This window comes from Lobosporangium transversale (assembly GCF_002105155.1).
Source record: "Lobosporangium transversale strain NRRL 3116 chromosome Unknown BCR41scaffold_1, whole genome shotgun sequence".
Classification (NCBI taxonomy): domain Eukaryota; kingdom Fungi; phylum Mortierellomycota; class Mortierellomycetes; order Mortierellales; family Mortierellaceae; genus Lobosporangium; species Lobosporangium transversale.
Genome location: NW_019028979.1, coordinates 1,087,000 through 1,113,120, shown reverse-complemented (window position 1 = coordinate 1,113,120; position 26,121 = coordinate 1,087,000). Strand labels below are relative to the sequence as shown.

General features: G+C 43.1%; 7 protein-coding genes across 7 annotated transcripts; 2 read left to right on the top strand and 5 right to left on the bottom strand.

The window, feature by feature from the left end:
* Positions 1 to 1,785: 1,785 nt before the first annotated feature.
* On the bottom strand, positions 1,786 to 4,460 carry BCR41DRAFT_8335 (major facilitator superfamily domain-containing protein). The gene is made up of 9 exons (XM_022031040.1): positions 4,353 to 4,460; positions 4,183 to 4,213; positions 3,821 to 4,041; positions 3,681 to 3,698; positions 3,522 to 3,528; positions 3,224 to 3,420; positions 2,457 to 3,101; positions 2,090 to 2,337; positions 1,786 to 1,980 (listed from the first exon to the last, which is right to left on the bottom strand). Exons 1-9 carry the CDS (start codon positions 4,362 to 4,364, stop codon positions 1,833 to 1,835), a joined length of 1,527 nt encoding a protein of 508 aa, XP_021886596.1. The 5' UTR covers positions 4,365 to 4,460; the 3' UTR covers positions 1,786 to 1,832.
* Positions 4,183 to 5,023, bottom strand: BCR41DRAFT_344282 (hypothetical protein). The gene is made up of 4 exons (XM_022022471.1): positions 4,978 to 5,023; positions 4,645 to 4,890; positions 4,353 to 4,499; positions 4,183 to 4,213 (listed from the first exon to the last, which is right to left on the bottom strand). Exons 2-3 carry the CDS (start codon positions 4,861 to 4,863, stop codon positions 4,443 to 4,445), a joined length of 276 nt encoding a protein of 91 aa, XP_021886595.1. The 5' UTR covers positions 4,864 to 4,890; positions 4,978 to 5,023; the 3' UTR covers positions 4,183 to 4,213; positions 4,353 to 4,442.
* Positions 5,024 to 5,745: 722 nt separating this feature from the next.
* BCR41DRAFT_297896 (hypothetical protein) lies at positions 5,746 to 7,010 on the bottom strand (the record flags this gene model as incomplete). The annotated part of the gene is made up of 2 exons (XM_022020466.1): positions 5,746 to 6,344; positions 6,464 to 7,010. The coding sequence occupies 2 exons, from the start codon at positions 7,008 to 7,010 to the stop codon at positions 5,746 to 5,748; spliced, it is 1,146 nt and encodes a 381-aa protein (XP_021886594.1).
* Positions 7,011 to 8,272: 1,262 nt separating this feature from the next.
* BCR41DRAFT_391335 (hypothetical protein) lies at positions 8,273 to 14,263 on the bottom strand (the record flags this gene model as incomplete). The annotated part of the gene is made up of 5 exons (XM_022028347.1): positions 8,273 to 11,230; positions 11,437 to 11,762; positions 11,868 to 12,233; positions 12,395 to 12,655; positions 14,239 to 14,263. The coding sequence occupies 5 exons, from the start codon at positions 14,261 to 14,263 to the stop codon at positions 8,273 to 8,275; spliced, it is 3,936 nt and encodes a 1,311-aa protein (XP_021886593.1).
* Positions 14,264 to 19,558: 5,295 nt separating this feature from the next.
* BCR41DRAFT_8274 (fungal-specific transcription factor domain-domain-containing protein) lies at positions 19,559 to 22,451 on the top strand. Its single transcript, XM_022031039.1, has 2 exons — positions 19,559 to 20,072; positions 20,176 to 22,451. The coding sequence occupies exons 1-2, from the start codon at positions 19,647 to 19,649 to the stop codon at positions 22,318 to 22,320; spliced, it is 2,571 nt and encodes an 856-aa protein (XP_021886592.1). The 5' UTR covers positions 19,559 to 19,646; the 3' UTR covers positions 22,321 to 22,451.
* A 665-nt stretch (positions 22,452 to 23,116) lies between these two features.
* Positions 23,117 to 23,419, top strand: BCR41DRAFT_391333 (hypothetical protein; the record flags this gene model as incomplete). The annotated part of the gene is made up of 2 exons (XM_022028346.1): positions 23,117 to 23,276; positions 23,376 to 23,419. The coding sequence occupies 2 exons, from the start codon at positions 23,117 to 23,119 to the stop codon at positions 23,417 to 23,419; spliced, it is 204 nt and encodes a 67-aa protein (XP_021886591.1).
* Positions 23,420 to 23,909: 490 nt separating this feature from the next.
* BCR41DRAFT_391332 (hypothetical protein) lies at positions 23,910 to 24,638 on the bottom strand (the record flags this gene model as incomplete). Its single annotated transcript, XM_022028345.1, has 3 exons — positions 23,910 to 24,148; positions 24,399 to 24,522; positions 24,603 to 24,638. 3 exons carry the CDS (start codon positions 24,636 to 24,638, stop codon positions 23,910 to 23,912), a joined length of 399 nt encoding a protein of 132 aa, XP_021886590.1.
* Positions 24,639 to 26,121: the final 1,483 nt, after the last annotated feature.

The following is a 26,121-nucleotide window of genomic DNA, read 5'->3' as shown; positions in this document are numbered from 1 at the left end:
GACGATGGAGACTCAGGCCGAGAAGTGGAAGGAGATAATCCAAAATGTGAATGTGATAGGGGAGGGGACATGGAGGAAAGAGTTGAAAGCAGTGCAGGAGCAAGCACAAAGGGCCAGAGAGAGAGGTGTAGACCCACCAAGGACAAAAGAGCCAACTTTTACTGCGGCAGAGGAGGACTACATTTGGGAAACTCTGGAGATGCATATCGATGGTGTGCGAGAAGTACGACGCCATGGTGATAGGAACGGCGATGATGAGGAAGAGAGAGAGCACACACCAGATTGGTCTGTGCAGGACATTTACCATGGACTTACGCCCAAGTCCATTGCTCAGAGTTGGAAAGTTGGCTTCAAGACAACAACAATGATAGCTACATATATGGCAGGGCGCTTCGTCAAGGCCATAGAGGAATTCGGTCGTACAGAAATCTGGAACAAACGGTGTAAAGTCACCGTTGAATGGGAAAAGGCTCGTGGAATCACTGCTATGAGCAAACGCGCTAGAGGACGCAACTGTGTTGGGGAGCACAGACGTAGTAGCAATGATTTCCTTGTCCCTTCCCTCAGACAAAGACAGAAGCTGAATGTAAAAGAGATCTACAAGATCGCGGATGGCCGAGTCCGGGACAGTTACCTTGGGAAAACCAAACTGGACGTGATGGAGCGGCTAGGTGGAATGAAGTTTTTGATGACTATGGATAGCGGATAATTTGTCGCGTTGCGCAACAGGCCACGTCGGAAAGGTGGACTTTGAGTACCAACCACGGCGGTCAGGGTTTATGAAATCATGGATACAGCGGCTCTTGTCGTTTGTGCAGTAATAGCTGTTTATTGACTATAGTTTCTGGAGCATTTTGTTCATAGAGTGTAGAAAATAAATCCCATGACCCTGAGGGTCCTTGTTATCAAAAAAAAAAAAAAAAAAAAAATGGGACGGAGGAACGAGGGTGAGGATGCCCACTGGACTGTCCAAGACTTGTAACACGGTTTGGTGCCGAAGGGACTGATACAAAAATGGAAGACGATCTTCAGAACCACAGCATCGATCTCAAGGTACATTGTTTGCCGCTTTGTCAAGTCAATCGAGGAACTCGGCAGGACTGAAATCTGGAACAGATGCTGCAAAGTCACCGTCAACTGGGAAAGAGACAATGGTATCACCTTTGTGAGCAAACGCGCCAGGGGACGCAACTGTGTTGGGAGGCACAGACGTAGCAGAGGTGAATTCTTTGGCTCTCACCAGGGACAACGACGAACAGCAGATGTGAAGGCGATCAGGACTGAGGCAGACCGGCGAGTGGCGGCAAGCTACCGGCAGCAGGTGGAATTGGCGATTATGGAGCGCCTGGAAAGCTGTAAATTTTTGATGATTGAGGACAGCGGCTAAAGGATGACCTTCGCGCACAACAGGTCAAGTAGGGAGTAGAGCCGTGCCACAGGTCCTCTGGGACCAAGGAAGTCTACTCAATGCTGACGTGGTTTATGAACAGGATGTACCCATTTATAGAGTTAACATCTAAATAAATCCTACATGACCTCGTGGGTCCTTGTTATCAAAAAAAAAAAAAAAAAAAAAAAATCTCTTCAATTCTATAGCGTTGTACAATTAGAAAGACATTATAAAAACCTCCCACAGCTATTTTATAAACCCTATATAATCTCGTGGGTCTTTGCCAAAAATAATAAAATAGAAACTTCACACAGATATCCTGGGATAACTTTTGAAAATAGTCTTTAGAAATGAAAAGTTTAACTTAGAGCGGAGGCCTCGTGGATTCTAGTATCTAATAAGTACATTATAGGTAATCATTTTTACACTCGTTGATTTCCTTCTATTCTGCAGCTCGCCCTTTGGTCTCGATAGGGAGAAAGCACATACAAATACCGGAAATGAGGAAAGTCACACAGGACGCATAAAGCGGGAAATAAGTACTGACAGTAAGCATGGCTCCAACAATCAGAGGTGATAAAATACCCGCCCTACGATTAAACAGTAAGAAACAATAACATAAGTGTGAGTTAGTAGAATTATATTGTACTGGGACGACATTGAGTCGTTTCTAGTTTGCTTATTTCATGCTTAGTTTACAATCGTGACATGGCTGCAGCTACACCGCAAGCTGTACCACGGATCTCAGAAGGAAATACTTCAGGTGTGTACGAGTATAAGACAGCATAGTTCAAGGTGGCCAATAAACTAAGAATAGCCGAGAATGTGGTCATGGCTGCATGGCTGCTTAAGGCTGCGAAAAGGGCAGCGGCCAGAGCAGTTCCAAGTGTTGCAACGGCCATTGTGTAGCGACGACCAAGCCGTCCTTCAACCATGATTGTGGCGAGCTAGTGAATTGTATAGTTTTAAAAAAGAAGAAAACAAAGATTAGCAGACGGCGAAATGTTAAAAATTATAAGTTGAAAGAGACCATCATTTAACAGCTAGGGCTATTTTTATCACATACAAACGAGCCAGGCACACCAGCAGCAGAGTAAATAAGGATATCCAGGTAGACCTGTCGTAAGGATTGGTTGCCTACTGCACCATGTTCCTGTAAAAACTTTGGGTAAAATACGTTAAATGCTGTGTAGGCAAATGCCACCAAGGCCCAGATGATCCAGATCAAGATCGTACTAAGTCGAAACCTGGGTGATAATAATGGCTTCACTCTTGAGATAGCGACATCAATCTTTTGCTGCCATTGGCGACGTTTTCTATAAAACATCATCCCGTATTTACTTCGTAGTATTGGTCCTGGACGTTGATGAATATCATCTTGTGACCTTCTAGCAGGCCCTACTGCGGCGTTATTACGATTATCTGATGGCTCTGTCTCTTGTACAGATTCAGAGTCAGAATATAGCTCCTCCTCTGAGGACCGTGGTGAGGAAAGTTCATCCGCAACGTGAGAGCAGTTGAATCGAGAAGTGAGGGTCTCAATGTTCTCTTCAAAAACTTCTGAGTTACGATGCTGGTTCCTATGGTGGTTGATTTTATAGATTCGACGGAGAACCATCGCTGCTTCCTCATGGCGGTTATGATTCAATAGAAATTTGGGTGATTCTTCTAATCTGAACAGTAAGACGCGTCCAACAACCATCGACAGCGTCTTTTTTAAAAATATAATTAATTCTTCATTCCAATATACCCTATTCATCATTTATTGCCAAAAAAAAAAATAAAATAAAATAAAATAAAAATAAAAGTACTTCCAGTAAGAGATTCACTTACCACACCACCTAATGCAAGAAACATGTATCGCCATCCTTTCTCTTGGCAGCCGCCTGGCACAGGCAGTTCGCAGCTGAATGGTGGTAGTAAAATATATCCGAGAATAGATGTTGCCACCGCACCGAATGAAAAGAAAATTGATAGAAAGGTCAAAAGATACTGACTTTTCTTTGGTGTAAACTCAAGGAACAAAGCACCTGTTAATAAAAAATGGAAGGCTTAGCAGAGCAGTAACTGATTACAACAGTAAGCCATATCTTGATCATATCCTCCTAGTTCCTAATTTCATTATTATTACCATCCACCTTATGATCCGTATGAATAATGCAGGGAGAAATGGATCAGAAACAAAAAGGAGAAAGGAGACAGTTTAAATCAATGGTTGTTTTGGAAGCTCGCTCTCAATGTTTCCGTAATGATAGAATTGATACGAGCAGCTTCATTTAGGATTACTTACTGGCATATTCCCGCCCACCTGAAAAATTAATGAAATTGGATTGTAATTATTGATATTAGGAACAAAATAAAGAGTCACTCTCCTTTGACATTTTTGGATGCAATTAGTAACTAAGAAAAAGCAAATAGTAGGATCCTTACCCCAAAACCCAAGCAAAGGGCTAAGAGACATAGCAACCAGTAACTGTTGGCGAAACTGGCAGCGATTCCAAAAATGGTTGTGACGATGAGTGTAAAATTAAAAGCCTGCTTGCGTCCATGAGAATCTGAGAGCATGCCCCAGAACATTGCTCCAAACATCATTCCCACGAATGTGGAGCTAGAAAGAATACCAATATATTGATCTTGGACCTCAAATTGCGCTGATTTTAATGAGATAACAAGAGATAGGTAGCATTAGCACAGTCTCCTTTCAGATATGAGCATTCCACTCGCAAAGAGAATCAAGCAGCTGGTCATGAATTAACTAGCAACAAAGTATTAAATTTGCTCTCTGTAGTCACCTTGGACGCGGGGTAAAATCAGTGCCATGCACTAATCGCCATGCGATATCGATCGACAAAAGAAGGAGTATCAACAATGAAGAATAGAGGGCATTTTTTTATTTGATCAGTTTAAATCCCAAGCGTGTATTCACCACTTCACCATTGAAATTATCACTTTTATTTCTTACCTGTAGCCACATCTACGTGAATGGAATCAAGTTTAAGACAAAATAGATGTTTTACGAGAAATTCTTACTGTTAAATCAACTTTTTTTCCTTTATTTTTTGCCATTGCTACTTACATTATCAGCAAACCACCCCAATCCACAGAGAACCTGTGTAGTCATGGAGTTATTAAAATGTTAGACAATAAAAGGATAAAAATGACAACCAATGAGGTATAAAAGTAGACCCAGAAGTACAGTTGGGATGATAATGCCACGGTTGGCATTTTTGTTCTTTATTTATTATTGTCATTACCAAGAGTTGCATTTGAAATTTTCCCATGCCAATGTCATCCATGAGCTCGTCCAAAAGAGTCATCCGCGCCAGCTGTTCTTCCGGCGAGAGTGACCGAGGAGCGGTTTGGGCCAAAGGTGAAAAATGAATAGGAATTGATGTCTGGTTTTGACGCTGTGTCTGTGCCTGTGCCTGTTGCAGTTGACGGCTTCGTTCGTTGAGAAGTGTTGATCCTATCATTGCAGAGTCACAGATCTAGTTCCAGCTCTATAATAAATTCAAAAGGTCGAAAGATAAGAAAAAGAACACTGAGATGCTGGAACACTTTGTACTTTGCTTTTATCCGGTACTGACCAAAAATAATGATGATTGTAGAGGTAATTGTATTTTTACAAAAAAAAAAAAAAAAAAAAAAAAAAAAAAAAGGGACGAGGGACGAGGGAGAGAGAAGAGAACGTGTGTATATGTGGGAGTGGACGAGTGAAATGATGAGATGGGCGAAAGAATGAGAACAATGACTGACAACTTGACAATGACATTAACAAATGTAAAGCCAAAGAATGAAAAGGAGGCTTTAATGCCTTAATTTATCCAAACGCTTCGCCCTTCTGTGACGCAGATTGTTTATTAATAATTATTTAATTCGCGAGCAAGCCCTTTCATCCACCGCTAATTATTGAGCTGGAGCTGGAGTGGAGGTAGGGGCTGGAGCAGCCACATGCTGAGCAAGCACTGGCGAAGCAGCTACTTCAGAAGTAGCAGCAGGAGAAACAACGGGAGATGTAGCCTTCCCATCGATGGTGTGATGTTCGTTAGCCGCATATGGAGGAGAAGGCCCTTGTGGATGATCTGCAACCTTGGACTGGACGACAGATGATGATCTCACAACGGAACCTGACCGCGAAATGGGGTCCAAGCTACCATCGCCAGGCTGGGTGAATGTTGATGAGTGAGCTCGCTTTGAAATCTCGCTCCACCATTCCAACATTTCTTCTCTTGAGTGGGCACGAAGGCTAAACGCAACGAAATGAAAGGTAACATGTATGCAAGCGTAGAAACAAACAAAGACATTAGGATATTGAAGAAAAAGTTGCAAACATTGAAATGTGATAAAAATAATACTTACGTGAAAGTCTGAGCATCACGGTGCAAGAGGCCACCCTTACCCTTCCCTTCTAATGAGAAGCTATGCTGCTTCTGACCAGCCTCAGTATGGGGTCCCAAGGTGGCGGTAGGGATATATATGGAGTGGTCAGGAACAGAATCTTTCTCACGATCTGCTGATCCAAAGACATGGAGCCACCCTGAGAGCGTGAGGACAAAATATCCCTCCTTCCAACTCTTGAGCACTGAGGATTGGCGACTAAGATGAGCTGTCTTGACAGGGATAACATAAGGGTTATCTTTGCATGGATAGTCCAAATCGTCAGGATTAGCATCAACGAGATCTGAAGGAAAGAGACGATGGCCATACTTTTCCACAAAGTTACTCCATTCACTATCCTCCTGCAGCATGTTTAAGGCAAGCTGGGTGGGGGCCCAGGACTGACTGAAGGTATTCGTAGCGTTATTGAGCTGGTATTCGGCAAACGAGGCTAAGATCTGCTTAACCTCCTTAATGATATGAGCCTCAAAGGTTTTGATCTCATCCTGGCACTGCTTCAATGCACGCGCAAAAAGATTTTCTTCATGGACCTGCTTGGCCAGCTGGCACTTCAATGCTTTTTTATACAGAATAAAGAACAAGATTAGCGCTAAATCAAATGATAAGCATTTAATAGCGGCCATCGAGTGAATAGGTACAAGAGTCCCATAAAGAAACCATATAAACAATACCCACCAAGATTGATAACATAAGGGTCGGATTGCACCTTTTCCATGTCGGATTGATGCTGGCCAGACATATCAAAGAGACCGATAGCCTTGGCTAAAGCAGCGACCTTCTCCTGAGTAAGCTCACGCTCTTTGAATACTTTGTTGTTGTACAAGTTAGAGTCGGTCTTGAGCGCCTTGATCCTGCCTTTGATATCCTGCTTGAGTCGACGCAAATTTTTGACAATGGTCTCGTCCACAAAGCGAGCAGCACTGGCGTGCTGGTCACTCCTGGTCTTCGCAGAGTCTCTCAGGCCTGTGCACACATCCTGAAGGCCGCCCTTGCCCAAGAACTGCTGTCCATCTTTGAAAGGAACAGTAATCACACCTGAAGCCTTGTTCATAGCCTTGCTGACGTTAGTCTCGACCTCGACCACTTCTTCAAAATAGTGCTGCAGGTTCTTGATGACGTCCTTGAAGGCTGTGAGACGATTTAAAAGAATGTCTGCAGGATTAAGGCCCTCGCCTTCCTCACCAGCAAGACCATGACGGCTAGTAGAGCTCGCATTTGACATTGCAGTGCCTTCACGCAAGTGTAGTGAGTGATTCTGGGGCGATTTTGGCGAGTCATCATGGGTTGGAGAGGCCACCCGAGAGACGTTGGCCGAGTCGGGAGGCGAGATAGTCACCGGATTGGGCGTCGCAACGGAAATGGGTGAAGCAGAGTTAACAGCATTGGTGGCAGGAGAAGACGAGAGGGTCACGTTTTCTTGTGGATCAATTGGATTTGATGAGTTAGGGGCAACCGGAGTTGTAGTTGGAGCAGGAGCAACTGCAGGAACAGAAGGGGCTGCAGGAACTGTTGTAGGTGATTTTTCTTTACGACTAAATGTGCGAGCAAACGCCTTTCCGAAAGCGGATTTCTTTTTCTCCTCCATGTTGAATGAAGCTGTAATGAAAAGCAAATTAAGAAATGTTAATGAAGAAGAATGAGATGAAAAACAAGAAGGAAAGAAGGAAAAGAGGTGAGGAAAAGAAGAGCTACCGTGATTGATAAAAAAAGAGCGCAACAAGTCATTTTGCTTAGCATAGCAAGCGTTAACATGTCTGCTCTCCTTCTAACTGGTTGACCGGCATGGACAGAGACAGATAAAGTGCAAATTGAGCATCGCTTTGGCATGCTCCTAACATTGTCTTGATTAAAACTAACGCCTGTCGAATAGCATTCAGTTGCTATTCAACCTTCCCTTTCATTTTTTTTTGCTTTTTTCAACCTGGATCCAGAATCGCTGGGTCGTCTTGTCATTCAAGTATTATAGCAAAATATGGGTTTTACTCACCATATCATAGTCTTGCTGACCTTGGCGAATTCATAAGAATATTGCTGTTGATGGTTCAACTCGAGTATCAGGAGCGTGAAAGATGCAATTGTATCTCATTGAGATCACTATGTGGATTATGAAAAAAAAAGTACAACGTCTTTCCATTTCGTCTGGTATGTTTGTTGAACATTAGACTGTCTGTGCTCATTTGGACTGAACAGCTTGTTTTGTAAAAGAAGACACCATGAAATCTGTATAGATACATGTGTATACTAACGATCTCTACCTTAATAAGGTTGCATGATTGGCGCGGAGTATCTTTTGAATGGAGTGAGGAGTGGAGTGAAGAGTGGAGTGATTCGCTTTGTCTGCTTTGTTGAGCTGCTCTGCTCTTTCCAATTGAGATGGTGTCAACGATTATTAAAGTCAGGAACCAGCCCCCTTTCGCTAGACATTCTAGTTCATAATAAAGTTAATAATTGTCTATTCTACTATTAAGATGATTTGTGCTTGACTTATTTAATGTTCAAATATAATTCACGGATTTCATCGTGATCCAACCGGCGTTTATGTTGCATCTCCAACAACCCCTTGATCACTTCGCGTGCACCGTGGTCTGGGATCCGCTCTATCTTTTGAATCTGGTCTTCCAGCTGCTGTCTGATCTTGCTGTGCGCATTGACTTTGTCCAAATCACCATCCTCATCACGCCTTTCTAATACGGACGACAGCTTCTCAAGAGCATCTTCATGTGTCATGAACATGGACTGAGTTGTATGCATTTCATATACGATCTGTCCAAGAGACCACATATCCATCATTGCATTCGCTATTAACTTTTCAGTATCATGGCTCGTGATGGGCTTGGTTGTGTCGGTTGTTGTCGTCTTGGTTACTTTACCCTTTGTCATAGTTGTAATTGTAGTGCCTTCGTTCGGGCTCTTATTATTAATAGCCGTTATCACCGCCAAATGCTTCTTGTAGTGATGACTAGCTACCAGAATCTCTGGTGCGGTATATGGGGTCATCTCCATATTGAGATCCACTGCTTCACCTACAAATCGAGTATGACTAAAATTCCACAGTTTCCATCGTTGTTGAATCTGAGACACGTTCTTATTTTCCCAGACAGATTTGTTTGGATAGGATGGGTGGCTAGAGGTGTATCCTTGACCGTAAGATTCATAAGCATCTTGCAAATATACGCTCGCCGGCGTAAGGCTAAGATGGACAATGTGATGGTCATGGCACCGTCTGATGGCCGATGCAATACTGTCTGTCATCGCTTTGATTTCTATCAAAGTGAGTGGCCCTTGTTGAGCTAGAGTGTATTTTGGTGCAGCAGGAGGCCGGTGCATGGCGTGAACACCCTTACGGCTTTTGATGTAAGACTCAAGTGTATAGTTGAACGGACCCATAACTGACACATAGCGATACTCGGCAAACGCTGGCAAGGAATTGAGCGTGAAAAGCTCTGCGATGTACTGATCTGACTTCAAATACTGCAGCATGCCTGCCTCACGCTTCCATTGGGACTCATTCTTCATCCACTTCAGAGAGCGCCTGTGGGACTCTGACTCAATGCTGAGGACTATCCCACTAGGGCCAGAAGCCGCTTGGTTAGTGGTCTTCGATATGTCACGAACATGCGAGAATGCGGAACCTAGAGTGTTAATTTCAGGTGTATTCCCAAGCATCTCCATCTGGGAGAAGAGCAGAGTGCCTGGCTTTGCATGGGGTGTTGCCTGAGCAGCATCGGAGCGTTCATAGCACACGATACTGAGCTTAAGTGTGATTTGGGTCTTGTGGATACTGGGCTCTTTACGACCCATGCCTTCAGAAATTGTAGCCGTTTTGCCGTCGGTGATCCGTGGGACTGACTCAGGGGATGAAGCGCATTTGACTTTATCTTGGTGAATGACTAAAGACGACTCCAAGGCGATCGTGTTTGTATTTGTGTGTTTCAACGAGCTTTCAATCATATCACGGCCAGAGAGGACTTCTTGCGTCTCATCTTGGGTGAGCATTGTTGTTGTCGATGAAAATCCTTCAACTTGTGTGCGGAGTCCTTCACTATGCTGGCGGATCACCAGTGCTGCGACGCCTGCTCCTGAAACCGCCCCAATGGCTCGAACAGCAAGGTCTCCTTTGCTTGTATTTGACGAATAATTTTGTACTTCAGCCTTTGGACCAGTCGTAGTGATAGGTACCATTGCGGACAGTGTATGGCTTGCTTGGTGCGGTAAACTGTGGTCTCCGCCACCTACTAAGGGCTTTGGGCTAGAGGTTTGCAAGGACCTTAACAATGGAATACTATCAGACTCTGTAGAGGGCTCAAAAAAAGCGACATCACTAGGCTCATGGTGTACGTTAACTGATCCCTTGCGTTTGTGTCTGTTAACGGTTGCGACAGGGCGCGTAGTGCCCGAAGGACCATCAAGGCCAGGGAGCCCATAGAGGCCTATATCGCCGATACTAGGAGTAACTGGCGCCAAATCCGGCATGTCATTGATTCCAGTGGGCTGCTTGGGTTGTGTATGCGCGCTGCCGACATACCTCTCTGAGCTAAAGATCCCAGCGCCATTTATGCTTTGGTCTGCCCCAGAGCCCGCCTCCCCTAGCTCACTATCATTTGAACGGCGCTTCCTGCCTACAAAAAAGATGAGAGCAACAAGCGTAATTAAGGCTAGGGATACAAGTACACTGCCAATAATGATATCTATATGATTTTTCGAACCATCATCGCTATTCTTGGCAACGTTATTTGGAAAGCCATTAACTGAGGGTACAGAAGTATCACTAGTTGTAACGCTCGCTGTGTTCATTGGGATAGATGTAACTCCAACTAAGACTTGGCCTGATGTATCAGGGTTCGGGTATGGGTCGTTGGGGTCGAGAACATCGGGTACGCCTTCAGAGGCGGTACCCGCGGGGACACCTGAGTCTGGAGTCCATGAACTAGAATCAGCCGGCACGCCTGAGTCACCAGACCCTGAGTCACCAGACCCCGAGTTACCAGCCTCATCTAAGCCTTCAAAGTTACCAGAGTTATTTGAACCCAAGCTGTCCGAGCCGCCAGAACCAGAGTTGTCAGAACCACCTGTGCCAGAGTTACTAGAATCACCTGAACTAGGGTTATCAGAATTATTTGAATCGTCAGGGTTGCTAGAGGCATTTGAATTTGAGCTGTCTGAATTGCTAGTGCCATTCGAGCCGCCAGAACTGCCAGAATCGCCTGAACCTGAACTGTCGGAGTCCCCACCACTGTTTAAGCTATCATCTGGTCCGGTATGGCTAGTACCTCCATGATTCTCACTCTTATTCGCATTGTTGTTATCACCGCTGTCGTGGATACCTGGCCTGTAAATGGAGACAGGGGCGACGCTTTGAATTCGGCCTCGCTCGCCAGGACGCAGGTTAGTACTGCAATTCTCGGCTCGGTCGCATCCACCATAAATAATGCACAGGTCAAACTGCCAGGAATAGGCCCTCCTTGGGGCCGGACTATGATCTCATAGTCTTTTCTAGATGATCCCGAGACATCAATGCTCTAGACACCTACGCCGCGATGATTCTACCAAGGTTTGGAGATAATGAGTAAGGTTAGTTCATTTGCTTTCTATCTCAAAGGAAGCTTGAATTGTAACTGCTTCTTGACCTTGCTGTTTATTCTTTTTACCTTTCCAAAGATCCAGAGCTGATCGTCATAGTAAACTGCCCGTGGATTTTCAATATGGATATCAGGCAGAGGGTGAAAACCATCCTTGATAGCTTTATCAACATTATGCTGTCTGTAAATGATGTCAATAGGTCTCGGGTTGGGACGATCAGCGATGGAGATGTTGAACCAACCCGAGCCTTGGGGGCCGAAGAGAAATAGTGCTGTATTTCCACAGGGGCTGCCATGATCACCTTCATTCTTGTATTTCTTGGGGGCATTATGGAATGTATAGTGATAAGGGTTGTTGGGCGAGGCCACGAGTGTGATGTTTGGAGGAAGAGTACCTTTTCTAAGTTGGTCAGAGGCAATACATTCGAAAAAGGGGAAGAAAGGAATGGGAGTAAGTAAAAAATTCATTAACAGAGGAAGAATACATTTAAAGAACACACAAACTTGCCCAATCTTGATATCATGACATGAGTAGACCATGTGGTTCACAAGCTGGACGCCAGTAAGGTGATGACGTCCATGCCGGTCTTCCCATTGGGCTACAATTGTGTCCAGTGCTTCTTGGTCGTTGTTGTCACCATCAAGGTGGTTTGTACTACGGTGACGATGTGTTGCATGCTCGCGATAGGATTGATACACAACAATCATTCGAGCAGGGCGCTCAAATTTAATCCTTTTGGTATCCTCCTTCATCCTCATCTTGCCTCCTTTCTCATACTCTTCTTCATGGTATGTGCAGGGTCGATTGATCCGAATGTGGGTCCACGTCCGACGACCATGATCCCATACTGAAAACCCACCTTCACCTTCGGTTCATAGGATGGCACCATGAATTTATGATCGCTACTTAAAAAGCAGTGCCCAGTATCAAAACGACGCCCACGATGGACAGCACCTCCTGGAAAGGGGAGAGAGATCCACTGAGCGTGTTGCCAATCGAGCGGCTCCTCCTTTTGCCATCCCTTACTACCGTCTCCTGTTTCCTCGCTTTTGTACCGTTCCTGCTTATTGCTATCACAGGCTTCAGTCGAGTCCATAAAGTTGAAAACGAGTCTATCTTTAGAGTCGTAGCCAATCATATATGCGCGACCATGGATCTTATCTATCACCAAACAAGGACGTTGAAGCACTGGTGGTGGCTCTGGATGCCAGCGCTTGGTAAGATACGATGCCGATAGTGGTGCTAATGGTAATGCTGGAGCGGAAAGATGTAGATCATGGTGTTGATCTATGCTTGATTAAGAATATCGCTAGTATGATTAAAAACACATTAAAGCACAGCGGTAATAGATGATGGGAAGAAGGAAAGGATGGAGCTGCGCCCAGCCTACAAATCTTACAAAGGTGTATGACATGATGTATTTAATGTAGTGACTTGCCTGCAGCAAAGAGTGAAGGGGAATCGAATCCATTGCGCGTATATGCACCTACAATGGTCACTAGAACTGCTGCCTTGACTAATGTGTAGATGTGCCTAAACCACATCGGGTAGTTAGTGATTGAGACGGAAACAAGCGAAGAGGAAAGTGGATTGCGAGGAAGAGCTTGTTTCTCTGAACTGCTGCGAATGAAATAGGACAGTTCAAGAAAGCGTTGGATGCAGAAGTTTTTTTAGTTTTCGAAAAAGAAAGACTGGTAAGGATGAAAGAGAGAAGAAAAAGACGAGCTAGGATGACAAAGAGCTTTTAAGGAACCGGCAAGAGCAGCCCTACTACGAATATCATATGGTATGTGCCATAGGGCTGCCTGATTCCGTCAAGGACTGGATGGGATCTTTTTAGCCTTTCCTTGCTTCCGAAAAGATGTATAAAGCCCTGCTAGCAGCCGTTCCTTTCTCCTTTTCTCTTCCTGAAGCATACCCGTAACCAGTCGTTTACCTTAAAAAGATACCTTATCTTCTTTACTAATGAAGTTGATTACTCTAATGGCAAGGGCCGCAGCCTATCTAGTTTGGCCAATGCTTGTAGGTGATCTTCCTTGATTTCATTCTTTACGTCTGATCTTAAAGGAAATGACCCCTTGTTACGCCCTTCATTTTATCTCCCCCAACTCTGTGCCTGCCTGTCCACTTGTCCAACCCCTTTTTGGTCCAGTGTTCGAACTCAACCTCCTTGAACTCTTTACTGGTGTAGCTTAAAAGATCACCGTACGTGTGGGGCTGTCAAAGTCTTCAATACATGCAAATATCTAGATAGAAAGGAGACAGGGACCAAATCCCAAGTCTACAACAAATAAAAGACTTTCTCGCTGTTTATTTTTATAACAAATGGTCGTTTTTTCATTGCGATGCTCAAGCCTGTTAATGGGTCCTTAATATCATTAAATCAACCTCTTCCCCTCGTTTTTCCCGCTTTTTTTTTTTTTTTTTTGTCCATGGGTTTGGATATAAGCACTTCTCATTAAGGCGGCATGCCGCTGATACCTTTTTCCCGTAAATAAGGGATGATCTTTGACGGGCAGAACATTTTGGCACGTTTACTATTTTGAGGATAATTTTACGTTTGCAATGACATAAAAGACGTAGTAATCGGCTCCTTGGACCCCTTTTTTATGGAAGCCTTGTACAGTACACAGGCCTATACTAAAGAGGTATGCAGTAAGATAAGTTGGTTTCTATCTAAATCAGTTGTTAATTTGGCTTTTTATAGCCTTCTTTAATGGTGAGTAAGGCTACCACCTTCATTAATAATACATGTGCGCTGCTGTGTACAGGACTATGCTCTACTCACAAACATAAATAAATAACAGTCGCTGATTTCTTGCCCAGCGAACCGTTTTTTGCAGAAGTAAAATGTAGAGATTGCTCCATACCTGTAGAAACATCGACAGATGGCATTATCGTATTTGTTTGACGTTGAGGCGAATAATGATAATAGTAATGATAACAAGACATGGCAGTCTTCATACAAAAGAGCCATAGTTGATATGGAAATTTCTAACTTGTTAATGTTTTTTTTTTTTTTTCACCTCATACTGACTCTTGCTCCATTCCTAACAGTGCAAGGGATAGCGCGAACTACAGCATCCATGGAAATGACTGTAGCGCCCTATCTTATACTGTCGACATTGAAAAGCCAGGAGAACGACATGGGGTCGGACGATATTTTGACAATATTGTTCCGCTTGATCACAGATGCATTCTGCACCGGAAGCATTTCCGCCAACATTAACGCTCGGGCTGTTGTTTGCACGGCATTGATTGCGCTCCTGATATTGTATCATCGAGTCTCAAAAAAGTAACTCGAGGTGGTTTCAATGACCAAAATATTATACAAAATACCTTGCTCAACACGTTTAGATGTACATATCCTTAATCAGGCGGATATCGAGGGCAGAAAGCTAGCCTTGTCGGTCACTCCGGTAGCGGTAAATCCACAACTGTTGGCCTTATCGAGTGTTTTACGACTAAGTTGTTGGCTCCATTGCTTTAGGTGACTATGCTCTCAAAGATACCAACGTCTGTCATCTTTGTGAAACAATCGATCGTATTCCCCAGGGGATTATTCTATTCTATTCAATGTAATGATCCAGCAGAACTGCGTATAACATTCATAAGGGGCAGCCCGCACCAATCGATGAAGAGTTTGAGAACATTTGTCAGTTGTTTAGTGCTCAGGGCTTCATCTCACTGCTTTCCAAAAAGCACAGCAATATGGTGGATGAGAGGGGCCCACGCTTCCTGAGAGTGAAAAATGGCATATTGCTATCACGCTACACTAATAAAGGGTCATTGCATCCTGTTCCTGAGCGCAACGACTTTCGTCTGGCCGCATAGTCCAAGCATATTATCCAAACAGCAGCTGGGCATCCTATCATTGTTACTCATCACCTTACAAGCATCATCAATGCTGGTATGCTTCATATTATGATTGAGAAGTTGGGTTTATAAAAGGAACGTGTGAGGAAGGGGAGATGGCCCCTATTCACTTGAACAAGGAAAGGCCCTGAAAGATCAAGATGTAGAAGGCTCCTATCGCTAAAACAATGAAGTATGTCAAGAACGACATACTTCTCTGCCTTTAAGTCATTGTTCTTGCTACAGGCAAAGGAGTCATTTCCCCCTAGCACTTTGCTACATCGTGCGCCATTAAGGGAGGCCAGACTGGCATGGTTTTATATCTAAAGCCTAATGCTATGCATTTCCGTTCTTAACTATTGGTATCCCCGGATTTATTGCAGTTGGAAGAACCTTACTCTATTTCCGTAGTTGTTGGAGAGCGAATGGCAAAAATGACACGCTATCTAAGCTCCAAGTCTAGGAAATGGTGTTTTTTGATTGACTGACTTGTGCGTTGATCAATCGCATTGCAGTAAATGTTAAATTGGTTTCTTAGATCATGCTTACTTCTATTGCCAGCGCTACCACCTAAATCATTGGCTTATTTCCGGATTCACTGTCAGGACACCGATCTTATTTTCGTAGTCAATTGTGGGCGCTCTTGTTTGTCTGTGCCTATGCATTTGTCACAATAACAAATAAATGTAAATATACATGTATATGTATTATATATAAATATATGTTAATGAAAACCGTTTATACATGTACACATGCCTGTCCATGCGTCGGTTCATTCTCATCTGCGCGTCTATGCTCGGCTCGGAGTTTTTTTTTACATTTTATTTCCTTTTTTATTGTTGAGCATCGGTTACATTTTTATTCGTGATCGCGTTTTCTTGTCAATGGCAAACCAAATTGCACCTGATGCAAAAGGTCTGAAATATTAGACGAAGACTCAGGAGATACCCACGAAGCATTGTGCTGTCTTTATAACATTATTGGTTCCAGTCTCGGTGAAAATAATGTTAAAAAAGAGAACTTTACATTATGGTTGTACTTTTATAAAGCGGTTCTTGGCTCTGGCATCTCTTCTCCACATCAATAGAAACTCCACAATCAAACAGGATGAAGGCGCTGAAGTTAGTTTAGTCCTAGCCTTATTTGGAGTCAATAAGAAAATTAAAATATTTATAGAAATATATCCAGGTTTGGTCCCATATGTTTTCCAAACTTACTGGCTCCTAATACATTCGAGGCTATCCAAAAATATGAAGTGAAGCCAGCTATATAAATATTATATATATATGAGGCTCCATAAACATATTCATCAGTCTCTCAATTAAACATTGCACAGCTAGAAGAGCTAAGATGTAGGATGGAAAGTTAGTTTCTCCCACGCCTGTGGAGCCAGATTAGGATTATAGTTGCTTATTGATATGCTTTCTGCATTTGGTATATCTCGGATATTCATTTGTCGTATCCACTTTTTAGTACAAAAATTGCATTTGTTTGTTGTTTGTTTGAGCCGCAATGACAGCGTGACCTTCGTATTCATATTAATCGATCCAATGAGTAGGCAATGCAAGAAATAGACACATAAATCTGATGCGAGGTCCTTGTGTGACCATCTGTCCTTCTTCCTTGTTTGATGTAAATCCAACAAACAAGGGACTTTAGGCTGGTTTAATTCATTAGCATGTGAAGACTCGGTTTAATCTAACAAAAATTACACTGAAAGAACGGGCAGTCAAGCAACAAGCAGCATCAGAACAATGAGAAAGGTGCCCTCGCCTTGTAATAGCAGGTTCTCTGACTAGCAGCATAAAAGAGGGAGGTGGTAGTTTTTGGCATGAAATACACACGAATTGAGGATGGGGATGGGAATTTCTTTCTTTTCTCCGTCCGTTGGGATGCCCCTGATTCAACTCAACTCAAAAAAAAAAAGCCACAAATGGGCGTTTGCGAGTAAACCACCTTTCTGGTCATGAAAGGGGAGGAAACTACCTCTTTCACTATCATAAATGGCCTTCTCTCACTTCTACTGATGCCGACTGAAGAAAGAGGGGTAAAAGTACACTTTACGGGCACTCATTTTCTCGCCATGCCAGGTTTCGAATAAATTTGCCTTGAGGATCTAAACATTGCGAGCAATAATTAAAAGGACCATGTGTGTGCCACGTAAAAACAAAGCGTCATTTACCACGATCAATAAAGTCGGCATCAAAATGATTTGCTTCTTGGCGAGGATAAAGCAGATGCGTCTCACAAAAAACATGCATGCAAATGCACGTACGTAAAAACAACTCACATTTATTTGGTGGAGCAACCTAGAATCGTCATCTCATTTTTTTTTCCTGAGATAGCAGCCGGCTTGGCATCCCTTTGAATCTCAATTCTATTTTGTGACAAGGACTACCCTTGCTATTAAAACTGATAATAACAAAATAAACAGTGCTATTCAGGGACATGGGTTACAATTCCCGCGATTGCAAAGTTTGATATCGTGTTCTCCACAAAACCTGAGCTCAATATTAGCACTGAGGTTGGAGTAGGGAGATCATTGCCAGACAAGCAAACATAATGTAAAAAAGCATCCGTTTTATTTTGGTCGATGTCTGATTGTTTGTAAATATGATATTTATGAGTTGGTACTAATGTCTAATGCTCTCGTTCTTCAAAAAATTAGCTTGGCTTTGATTGGACTCGCCTCTGATCTTTCAAAAACATGTTGCGTGGCTCCCTTTTCTTTTTCCTCTTTCTTTTCTTTTTATCTTGTTTGTTCTTTTTCTTTCTTATTTGCTTGTTTTTGTCTCTTCTTGTATCTGTATCCAATCTTCTTGTTCTCCACACTCATCTTTATACTAATTATCACCTTGCATTCCACGTTGATCTTGATACCCTTCCCTCTTTCACAGTTGCACTAAATTTTCTGACACTATCTTATTACTCACATTCTGTGCGCTCGTTCTCTCCACACACTCATTCATACAACTCAAATTCTTTTTATACCCTAAATTATGGAAGCTCCAGTTGTCCGTCAAAAGCGACTCAAAGCCGGCACAGCCTGCACAAACTGCCGTCGCAAGAAGCTCAGGTGTACTGGCACGCCAAACTGCGCTCGATGTGTCACCCATAATCTTGAATGTGTTGTTGACGAGGCCTTATTCCTCAAGACAAACAGTCCCTCAAGTCTCTACGCTAAGCAACCTCGCCCTTCCCAATCCACATCCTCCACCTCACTTGACCATTCACAGCAACAATACCACCGTTCTAAGAACAGTCATAACAATAACGGTACCCATCCCTCATCCTATCATCAACATCAACATGATCGCAGCTCCATATCATCGACTTCCTCCTTCTCTGGCGATGAGATGACGGAACATAGAGACTCGATGGACTATCAATCTGATCGAAGAATGTCTGCTAGTAGCGCAACAAGTTTCTCTAGTCTCAGTCCAAGTCCATCGCCTGCTTATTCCTACAGTTATACAAGCCAAACCAGTTACAACAACATTCCCTATCAACCATCCACAGATATAACTACGAAGCATCAAAAGCACTCTTCGTCAACTTCAAGAAAATCAACATCGTCATTTAAACCTGGATCAGAAGTCAATACAATGGATCCTCATTCCTCATCATCACCGTCTTCTTCCAACTCTTACTCTACCTCTAATCCAAGCCAACCTACTTTATCCAACAATATGAACAAAAAGCGAGTCTCGAAAGATCAGGGGTCCACAAAACCCAAGGCAAAGCGAAGAGATTCACGACCTGATCGGGATAGTGACCCGGGTTCACCTTCATCACTTCTTGACCCACAAGATTCGACATCTTCCATTGGGGGCTCTTCATGTGGGACTAATAAAGGGGAGGATTTCAAATCTGTTGTGAGCACAATGAGCTTGGACGGACATGGTCAGCAGTAAGTGACACTTAAGAACGCATCAGCTTTATTTGGTTTTTTAAACTAAAATCATACATCACAAAGAGTCTTTTTCCCGTATCGCATTTCGCATCGCATGTCTTGTGAAGACCACATAATATTCTCCACTTTACCTTTGGGCAAAAAGGAAGATGTGTGCTATCTCACAGCAGTAAAAGTCTCCAGTGGGCAAACATGCTTGCACGCTGGATTTGCCTTCTCTGTCTGCCGCACATCCCAATCAAACAAATCTGACAACAGAGTTGAATCACAGGTGGATTCTATTATTTATTTTTATTTTTTACTAACTCTATTTACTCTTCTCCTTGGTCTGCTTGCTCTATCATAGTTTCCACGGCAGTAGTTCCGGGTTCTACGTATGTCAGCTCAGCTCTCGTTACCGCAAAGGCGTCTGTACGTATTTTAACTAAGTATAATTAGATGATCAATTGTGTTAACAAATAGCAACAATAACCAATTGTTTTCTACTGACGACAATTAGATCCTCTGCCTATGGCTCATTTGAATGACAGTGATTTATGGTCCCACTCGCTTCAAATGACTAGCGAGCGTGAACTTCCCTCCAAGGCAGAGATGGACAATCTGCTCAGTTTGTTCTTCCGTTACATGTATCCATTTGCACCCATGTTCATTCGCAAGTCGTTTATGCGGCAGTACGAAGAGAAGCGGCCAGATCTCTCACAAATCTTGATTCTCAACGCCATATTTTGCAATGCTTGCTGGTACTCAGACGACCCGCTAATCAAACAGGATTCTACAAAATACTTCAATCGAGCCAAGATTATTCTGGACGAGACGTACCATGTCTCTCATATCAGTACTGTACAGGCGTTGTTGCTGATGTCTCATCATCAGTACGCCGTTGGTAACTACTCAGGTGGCTGGCTTTACACTGGAATGGCCACACGCATTGCTCATGTAAGCCACTCAATAATTGATAGAGGTATTGTGCCATTATTCCGAGTTAATGTTTTGATCGTCACTAACAGTCATATGTATGAAACGCTTTGTTGCTCAATAGGATATTGGTCTACATCGCCAAGACGTCCAAGTGAACGAACCCGAAGAAGCTGAAATCAGGAAGAGAGTTTGGTGGGCTGTCTACATTGCAGACCGACTTGGAGGAGGAATCCTTGGACGACCATTAAATTTGCGCGACAAGGAATATAATGTTCAGATGCCATCAGATGACTGGATTTCTGAGCTTGGTGGCGACGATGCAGTCGAATATCCATATGAGCCCGAGAGGATTATCTCTTGCCGATTGTTATGGGCTGTTAAGTTGTTTATGCAGATGGGCAATGTCCTTAATACAATGCACTGCATCGAAGCCGAGATCAATGGCGCATTCTTGGCTGACATCTCTCGGACACAACTCCCTCAGCTGCACAACAGTCTGACGTCGTGGTTCCTTTCACTCCCTAATGAACTCATGTACACACCATACACCATGTCGCCTAATTCGAATCACCCACCTTCACCACCAACTGCCTTGATGCACATGTTCTACTACACTACTCTTACGATGCTGCATCGCCCTTATCTCCGCCCTGTCAACTCTGCTGCCATTGATCCTAACTTTCTAGTGTCTTCCAGGAATATTTGTACCGCTGCTGCCACCAATGTCTGTCATATTGCGGACTCACTGATGCTCCATGGACAACTCCGTGATACTTGCTACTATGGCATGGCCTGTCTCTTGGCTGCAGGCACAGTTCATGTCCATAATGCTATCACTCCCACACCAAGTAACCGTGAGACGACACGTGCTGGGCTCTCCAAGACTGTCAAGGCTGCTCACGAGTTGGTTAAGACTTTCCCTGTGGCAGAATCATTGATTGCTGTCGCTTTGGATGTCTTTGCTAGCCAAACGAGTTCTGTTCCGACAGAAATGGCAGCTTCTTTCATCGATATTTCGACGTTCGTAGCTCCGTTCATCGACATGACGCAACTCCAGGCAACGTCAATTGGAAATATTTATGAAGCTGCTAGGTTGGCCAAACTTGCTAAAGATGGACCAGGACCTGCGCCCTCGATTCAACTTCGTCATCCTTATGGAAACTTTTCGATGCCTTTGCCCGAGGGTAAGGATCAAAGCTCCACCAAACTCAGTTCCATGTGGCAGAGCCATATTGCGACAGCAGTGGCAATGGCTGCTATTGCATTTGGTGGCACAGATCCTCAGCAAGACCAGCAATTCTTTGCCAATCCTCTGGAACTACCTGAAGCCCTTCGACTTGCACCCATTGACTCAATGATGTTTCAGGTCGATGGTTCTACCGGATTGGGTTCATTTAATACAGATCCACTGCAGTTGGGTAATCTTCATGCTGATTCGACAGTTGGTACGGGGTACGATCTGATGCAACAAGCAGGTTCTCATTTGCTTCAGCACCAGCATACTGTTCAACAGACAGCCATTCAGCAGACACAATCATTACTACCACAGCAACAACAACAACAGCAGCAGCAACAACAACAGCAGCAAATCCATCAATCTGTACAAACTTCTGTCCCAATGACCCAGACTACAGGTGATTTCGAAGGCTCCTCTCATACGTTCACCGCTTCTCATGCGCTTAATCTGATGCAAGCTGCCCTTGAATCCACTCTTGTCCCTACACCTGCTTCGCAACAGACTCAACCAGTTGCTGGCCAACAGCCTCGAGTTATTTCTTCACAGTCGCAACCGCCACAGCAGCATGCCATGATGGAAGATGATACAGCGGATCCTCCTTCCCCACCAGCAATTTCATCTGATGACATGGATATGGAAGGATCGCTCTCAGACGATGGACCCAATAATAATGGAGAATCTAGCATGTCTGGCAGTACACGCCAAGATGCACAAACACAGTGTGATACACCTTCTGGATATTCTCCAGATGGATCGACAGCATCCCACGACTCGTTCATGTCGACCCTGACAGAGGATGTTGATCATCACGGTGGAAGCCTGCCCTTTTTTGTAAACGATCATCATGTGGATGCATCATCCACCCCACAGCAAGGACAACAACATCGACAAAAGCAGCAGCAAGAGCAACAGCAAGCACAGCATCAACAACAAGATAATCAGCATCAGTCTAAGGACGGATATGAATGCCGCAAGAGCGTTGAGAAGGTTAATACCTTGTTGTTTGATAGCCAAACTATGCAGTGCTAGAGAAAGTATAGTTTAAAAACTTTTGTCCGTCTATATTTCCTTTTTAAGTACACTTCTTTTATTTTCTGTATAATCCTTGATTCCTACTATTTTGTAAAGTTATAAATCCTATCTTATTTTGAAACCATTCAGCACGATCTATCCCGTAACCGCTCTTTGAAGTTTTGCATGATTGTTATTAGAGCCTTGATAAGAAAATAGGGTGAGTGAGTTATGCCCAATAGTTGGCGGCTTTTTTAAAAAAAAGAAAAAAGAGATATTTAAATGAGGGAATGTCGGGCCTGCTGGTAATTTTTTAAATGGAGATAAAGCTTCCACAACAAAAATGACTACCAGAAATAGTCATATTCGTCAAAAAAGGAGAATGGATAAAATTGTCGCACACACACCGCCTTCGTTCGTGTGTTTGTCTTTATTAACAACTTTGTTGTCAGTTTACATTCAGGTAATGTTTGTGTAGTCATATGTGCACCATAACATATACGGGACTTGTTGCCTCCTGAATTTCTTAGGATTCTCTGCGTCTGCCCACGATTCGAGCCGCTCTGATATCCTTATTTAAATGATAAATGTTGGTATTAATCCCGGTCGGACAGTAGGTCCACTATTGTTTATTTGGCAGAGCATATAATATAAATACAAATAATTATTTCGGATGGCTTGGTTACACTGGATGTTATTCGGATTAACGCCATTATTGAACAAAGCATACTCTCGATACTTATAAAGATCAGCAGCGAAGGGATTGAGGCTGCCTGTTACCTATCTAGCTAGTCTGCCAAATGGGTACGACGCCATGGTTGAAGAGAAAGGAGCTTTGTTATCTGACGCCCATAAGCAAGGTATTGCTACTAGTATTGCTCGCAAATTGATTAAAGATCCTCAGACTTTGTTGTTAGACGAGGCTATATCTGCTTTGGTTATAAAGTATGAGAGGGTCGTTCAGGCTTCTCTTAGTAAGGTTACGTCTAACTGTGCTTCCATATGACTTTTGTGAATCAGATTTGTCCTGCTCGATGTCTCGAATGGGGATAGTTTTCGCCACAAAATTACAGATGATCAGGCTGTGGTTCGTGAGCAAGTTGTCAAAGCAGTTTAGGCTGCTAACACCCATAATTTTATGAATGATATTATCCGCAAACAAGTATGAAAAACATGTTTATGACAAGTGTTCACAGTTATCTGGCGGACAGAATTCCAAGTTATTGTTATCGAGCAAGACTTATGCTTTAGCTTTTAGATTATAAATCCGAGATATTGATGTAGGAGGTGCTATATAAGACACATATCAATCGAGCGACCATTGTGATCGTTCACCGTCTTGGCACTACCCAGGATGTGGTTTTGATGTGTAAGATGACTCAGTTGTGAGAGTGGGCATCATTATGAATAGACCGTACGAAGAGATATCTACGAGAGCTTCTGTAAGAAGTAACATTTTATTCGTGTATTCTTATTAAATGATGTTGACCAGGTAATGTACAAATGTTGCTTATTCGTTCATTCAATAAACTATGGTCTCATTTACACAACTGCATTCTCTAAGAGAGACAGGAAGGCAGGAAGGTAGGTAGACATACTTTGGTTTTCTAAGCCTCTTTAGTCGTGGCATCTTCTTCGATTGGAGGAGCAGAGCGAGCGTAAATGTCGATGGATCCTTGAGCAAAAGTCTTGAACTCATCCGTGGCCCTCCATGCCGCAATGTTAGGGCCTCGTTCGACACTCTCCTTGACCCTCCACAACAGTTCGCTATTTTGGAACTGTGCCATAATTCCTTTAGCGACAGGAAGGTGCGAAAAGTGATCGATAACATTGGCCAGATGGATATCTGCAAGTGAGAGCTTTTAGTTTACAAAAGGGATGATTAATCAGTTTGAACAAAAAAAAAAAAAAAAAAAAAAAGTGTTATCATAAAGAAGCTATCTTTAACGGTTACCTTATTGCCGTTGATCCACTAGCCTCTAGATGAAACTCATGGTCATCAATAAATTCAGGCAGCACCTGCTTGAGGAAAGTGTCCAATCCCTGTCTGCGCTTGTCTGGATATGTTCATGTCATTCTCATGAGCGAGCGCTCACGAAGATAATGAATATTGTTGTACAGGCTCTTGATCGTGAACTCTTCCCACTCGTTGTCCCCCAACAGTCCAAACTTTTTTGCAAGGTAGTGGTCGATCACGATAGACTCTGCAATAAAGTTCTCCTGTTTAATAGAAAAGACACGAAGCTTATTAAATATTTTGTTTATATGCATATTTCTTATTTATACTTATAATGCTTTACCTTTCCGTCAGGAGCGATGATATTCAAGACAGGCATGACCCTGAAGGGGGTCGAGCTTTTCTTGGACTCTCCCATTCCTCAAACTTCCGATACAAAAAAAAAAAAAAAAAAAAAAAGAAAAAAAAAGAAATACATAGCTAAGGTTAATGTCACGTAGAAAAGAAGTGCGTGTACAAGTGTAAGCTTCCGTTAATTGAACACGGTTTGGATGGATTGGATGCTCACCTCAGTTGTTTGATTAGTCCACTTGACCTTTCCATACGCCAAAAGATCTCTTGGAGTAGCGCCAACAGAAGCCATTCGCCAGTAGAGAAGGCAGTAAGACACTTCTGGATTGGCAAGGATGTCGGTATTCTCTTGGGAGCTTTGTGTGGTTGTGAAAGATCGTCTTTACACGTCAAGAAGCTCGCTTGCTTAGTCATAACTGACGCCGCTTCTATGCGTTTTCAAGGCTATCGAGCTCAAAACCCTTCCGCAATTGACTACGGGTTCGAGCTGTGGAAAAAATGTATCAGGGCTCTTACAGTCTTATTGATGATGATATTTGTTTAAACCTCTTTTCTTTCTTTTTCTTTCCTTCCTTTGCGGTCAACGCAATACTGATGATTGACCACTGTTTGTATGATTGCAAAAAATCGCTCTGGATGGAAGGACTGGTTTACTGGTTACACAAAAACATGAGATTGGTGGCGCTACGTAGCAAACGAACAGAAAAATTAGCATAGGACTCATTTGTCTTTGTTCTTCCAAAGCAAGCGGCATTAGATCAACTATCACACAACCTTTGGTATCGAAGGACCAAGGAACACCACATCATTATTCAGATTGAGATTATTATTTTTGGTATCCCTCTGTAAATATCTGTATGCTGCATTAATTGTTTACTAAGGGTTCCCACACTGGAAGGTGAAGATTAGTGATGGCCACGCTTACCATACTCAACCGACTTGAGTAGATGGTGTGACAAGCCATCGTGCTCCCATTGGGAGGTGTCTCTTCCGCAGGCTAAAAACATGTTTCCCTACCAAGCCCTCACATGTACATGTTCCCGTAATGCAGGACGTAAGCAAAAATAAATATATAAAAGCACGAGACACGGCGCGATCTTATTATTCAGCATTTTTTTTTTTTTTTTTTTTTTTTTTTTTTTAGCATCGAAAACTCCAGCAGTTTGAGCAGGAAGCGTTGCCATCAAGGCTGATCTGCAAGGACTCAATCATCCCCTCATTATATTCCCAACATACAGACAACATGACGATCTTGATCCTAAAATATATCCACTTCCATCTTCTTCAGGTTACCATGCCTTCATTGCGATACTCCCGGCCTGTGATTATATTTCAACTTCAAGGCTGCGGAACCCCTAGCTATATATCTATTGATGGCTGAAAGTTGATCGGGGATGCAGGAGCACGGCGTAATTATTACAGGTCGTATTTATGAGGGAGTCATGTCCACATTAGTACCAAGCTTTTCCAGCACCTGCTATAGTACCTTTAACCCTTTGGAAGGAATCAAA

Coding starts and splice junctions, on each gene's coding strand:
- BCR41DRAFT_8335 (XM_022031040.1), bottom strand. Junction 4,042..4,182: donor GATTTTACCCCGCGTCCAAG/GTGACTACAGAG, acceptor CATTAAAATCAG/CGCAATTTGAGGTCCAAGAT. Junction 2,338..2,456: donor CTGGTGTGCCTGGCTCGTTT/GTATGTGATAAA, acceptor ACAATTCACTAG/CTCGCCACAATCATGGTTGA.
- BCR41DRAFT_344282 (XM_022022471.1), bottom strand. CDS start 4,863: ATGATAGGATCAACACTTCTCAACGAACGAAGCCGTCAACTGCAACAG. Junction 4,500..4,644: donor AATTTCAAATGCAACTCTTG/GTAATGACAATA, acceptor ATGACTACACAG/GTTCTCTGTGGATTGGGGTG.
- BCR41DRAFT_8274 (XM_022031039.1), top strand. CDS start 19,647: ATGGCTCATTTGAATGACAGTGATTTATGGTCCCACTCGCTTCAAATG. Junction 20,073..20,175: donor TGGCCACACGCATTGCTCAT/GTAAGCCACTCA, acceptor GTTGCTCAATAG/GATATTGGTCTACATCGCCA.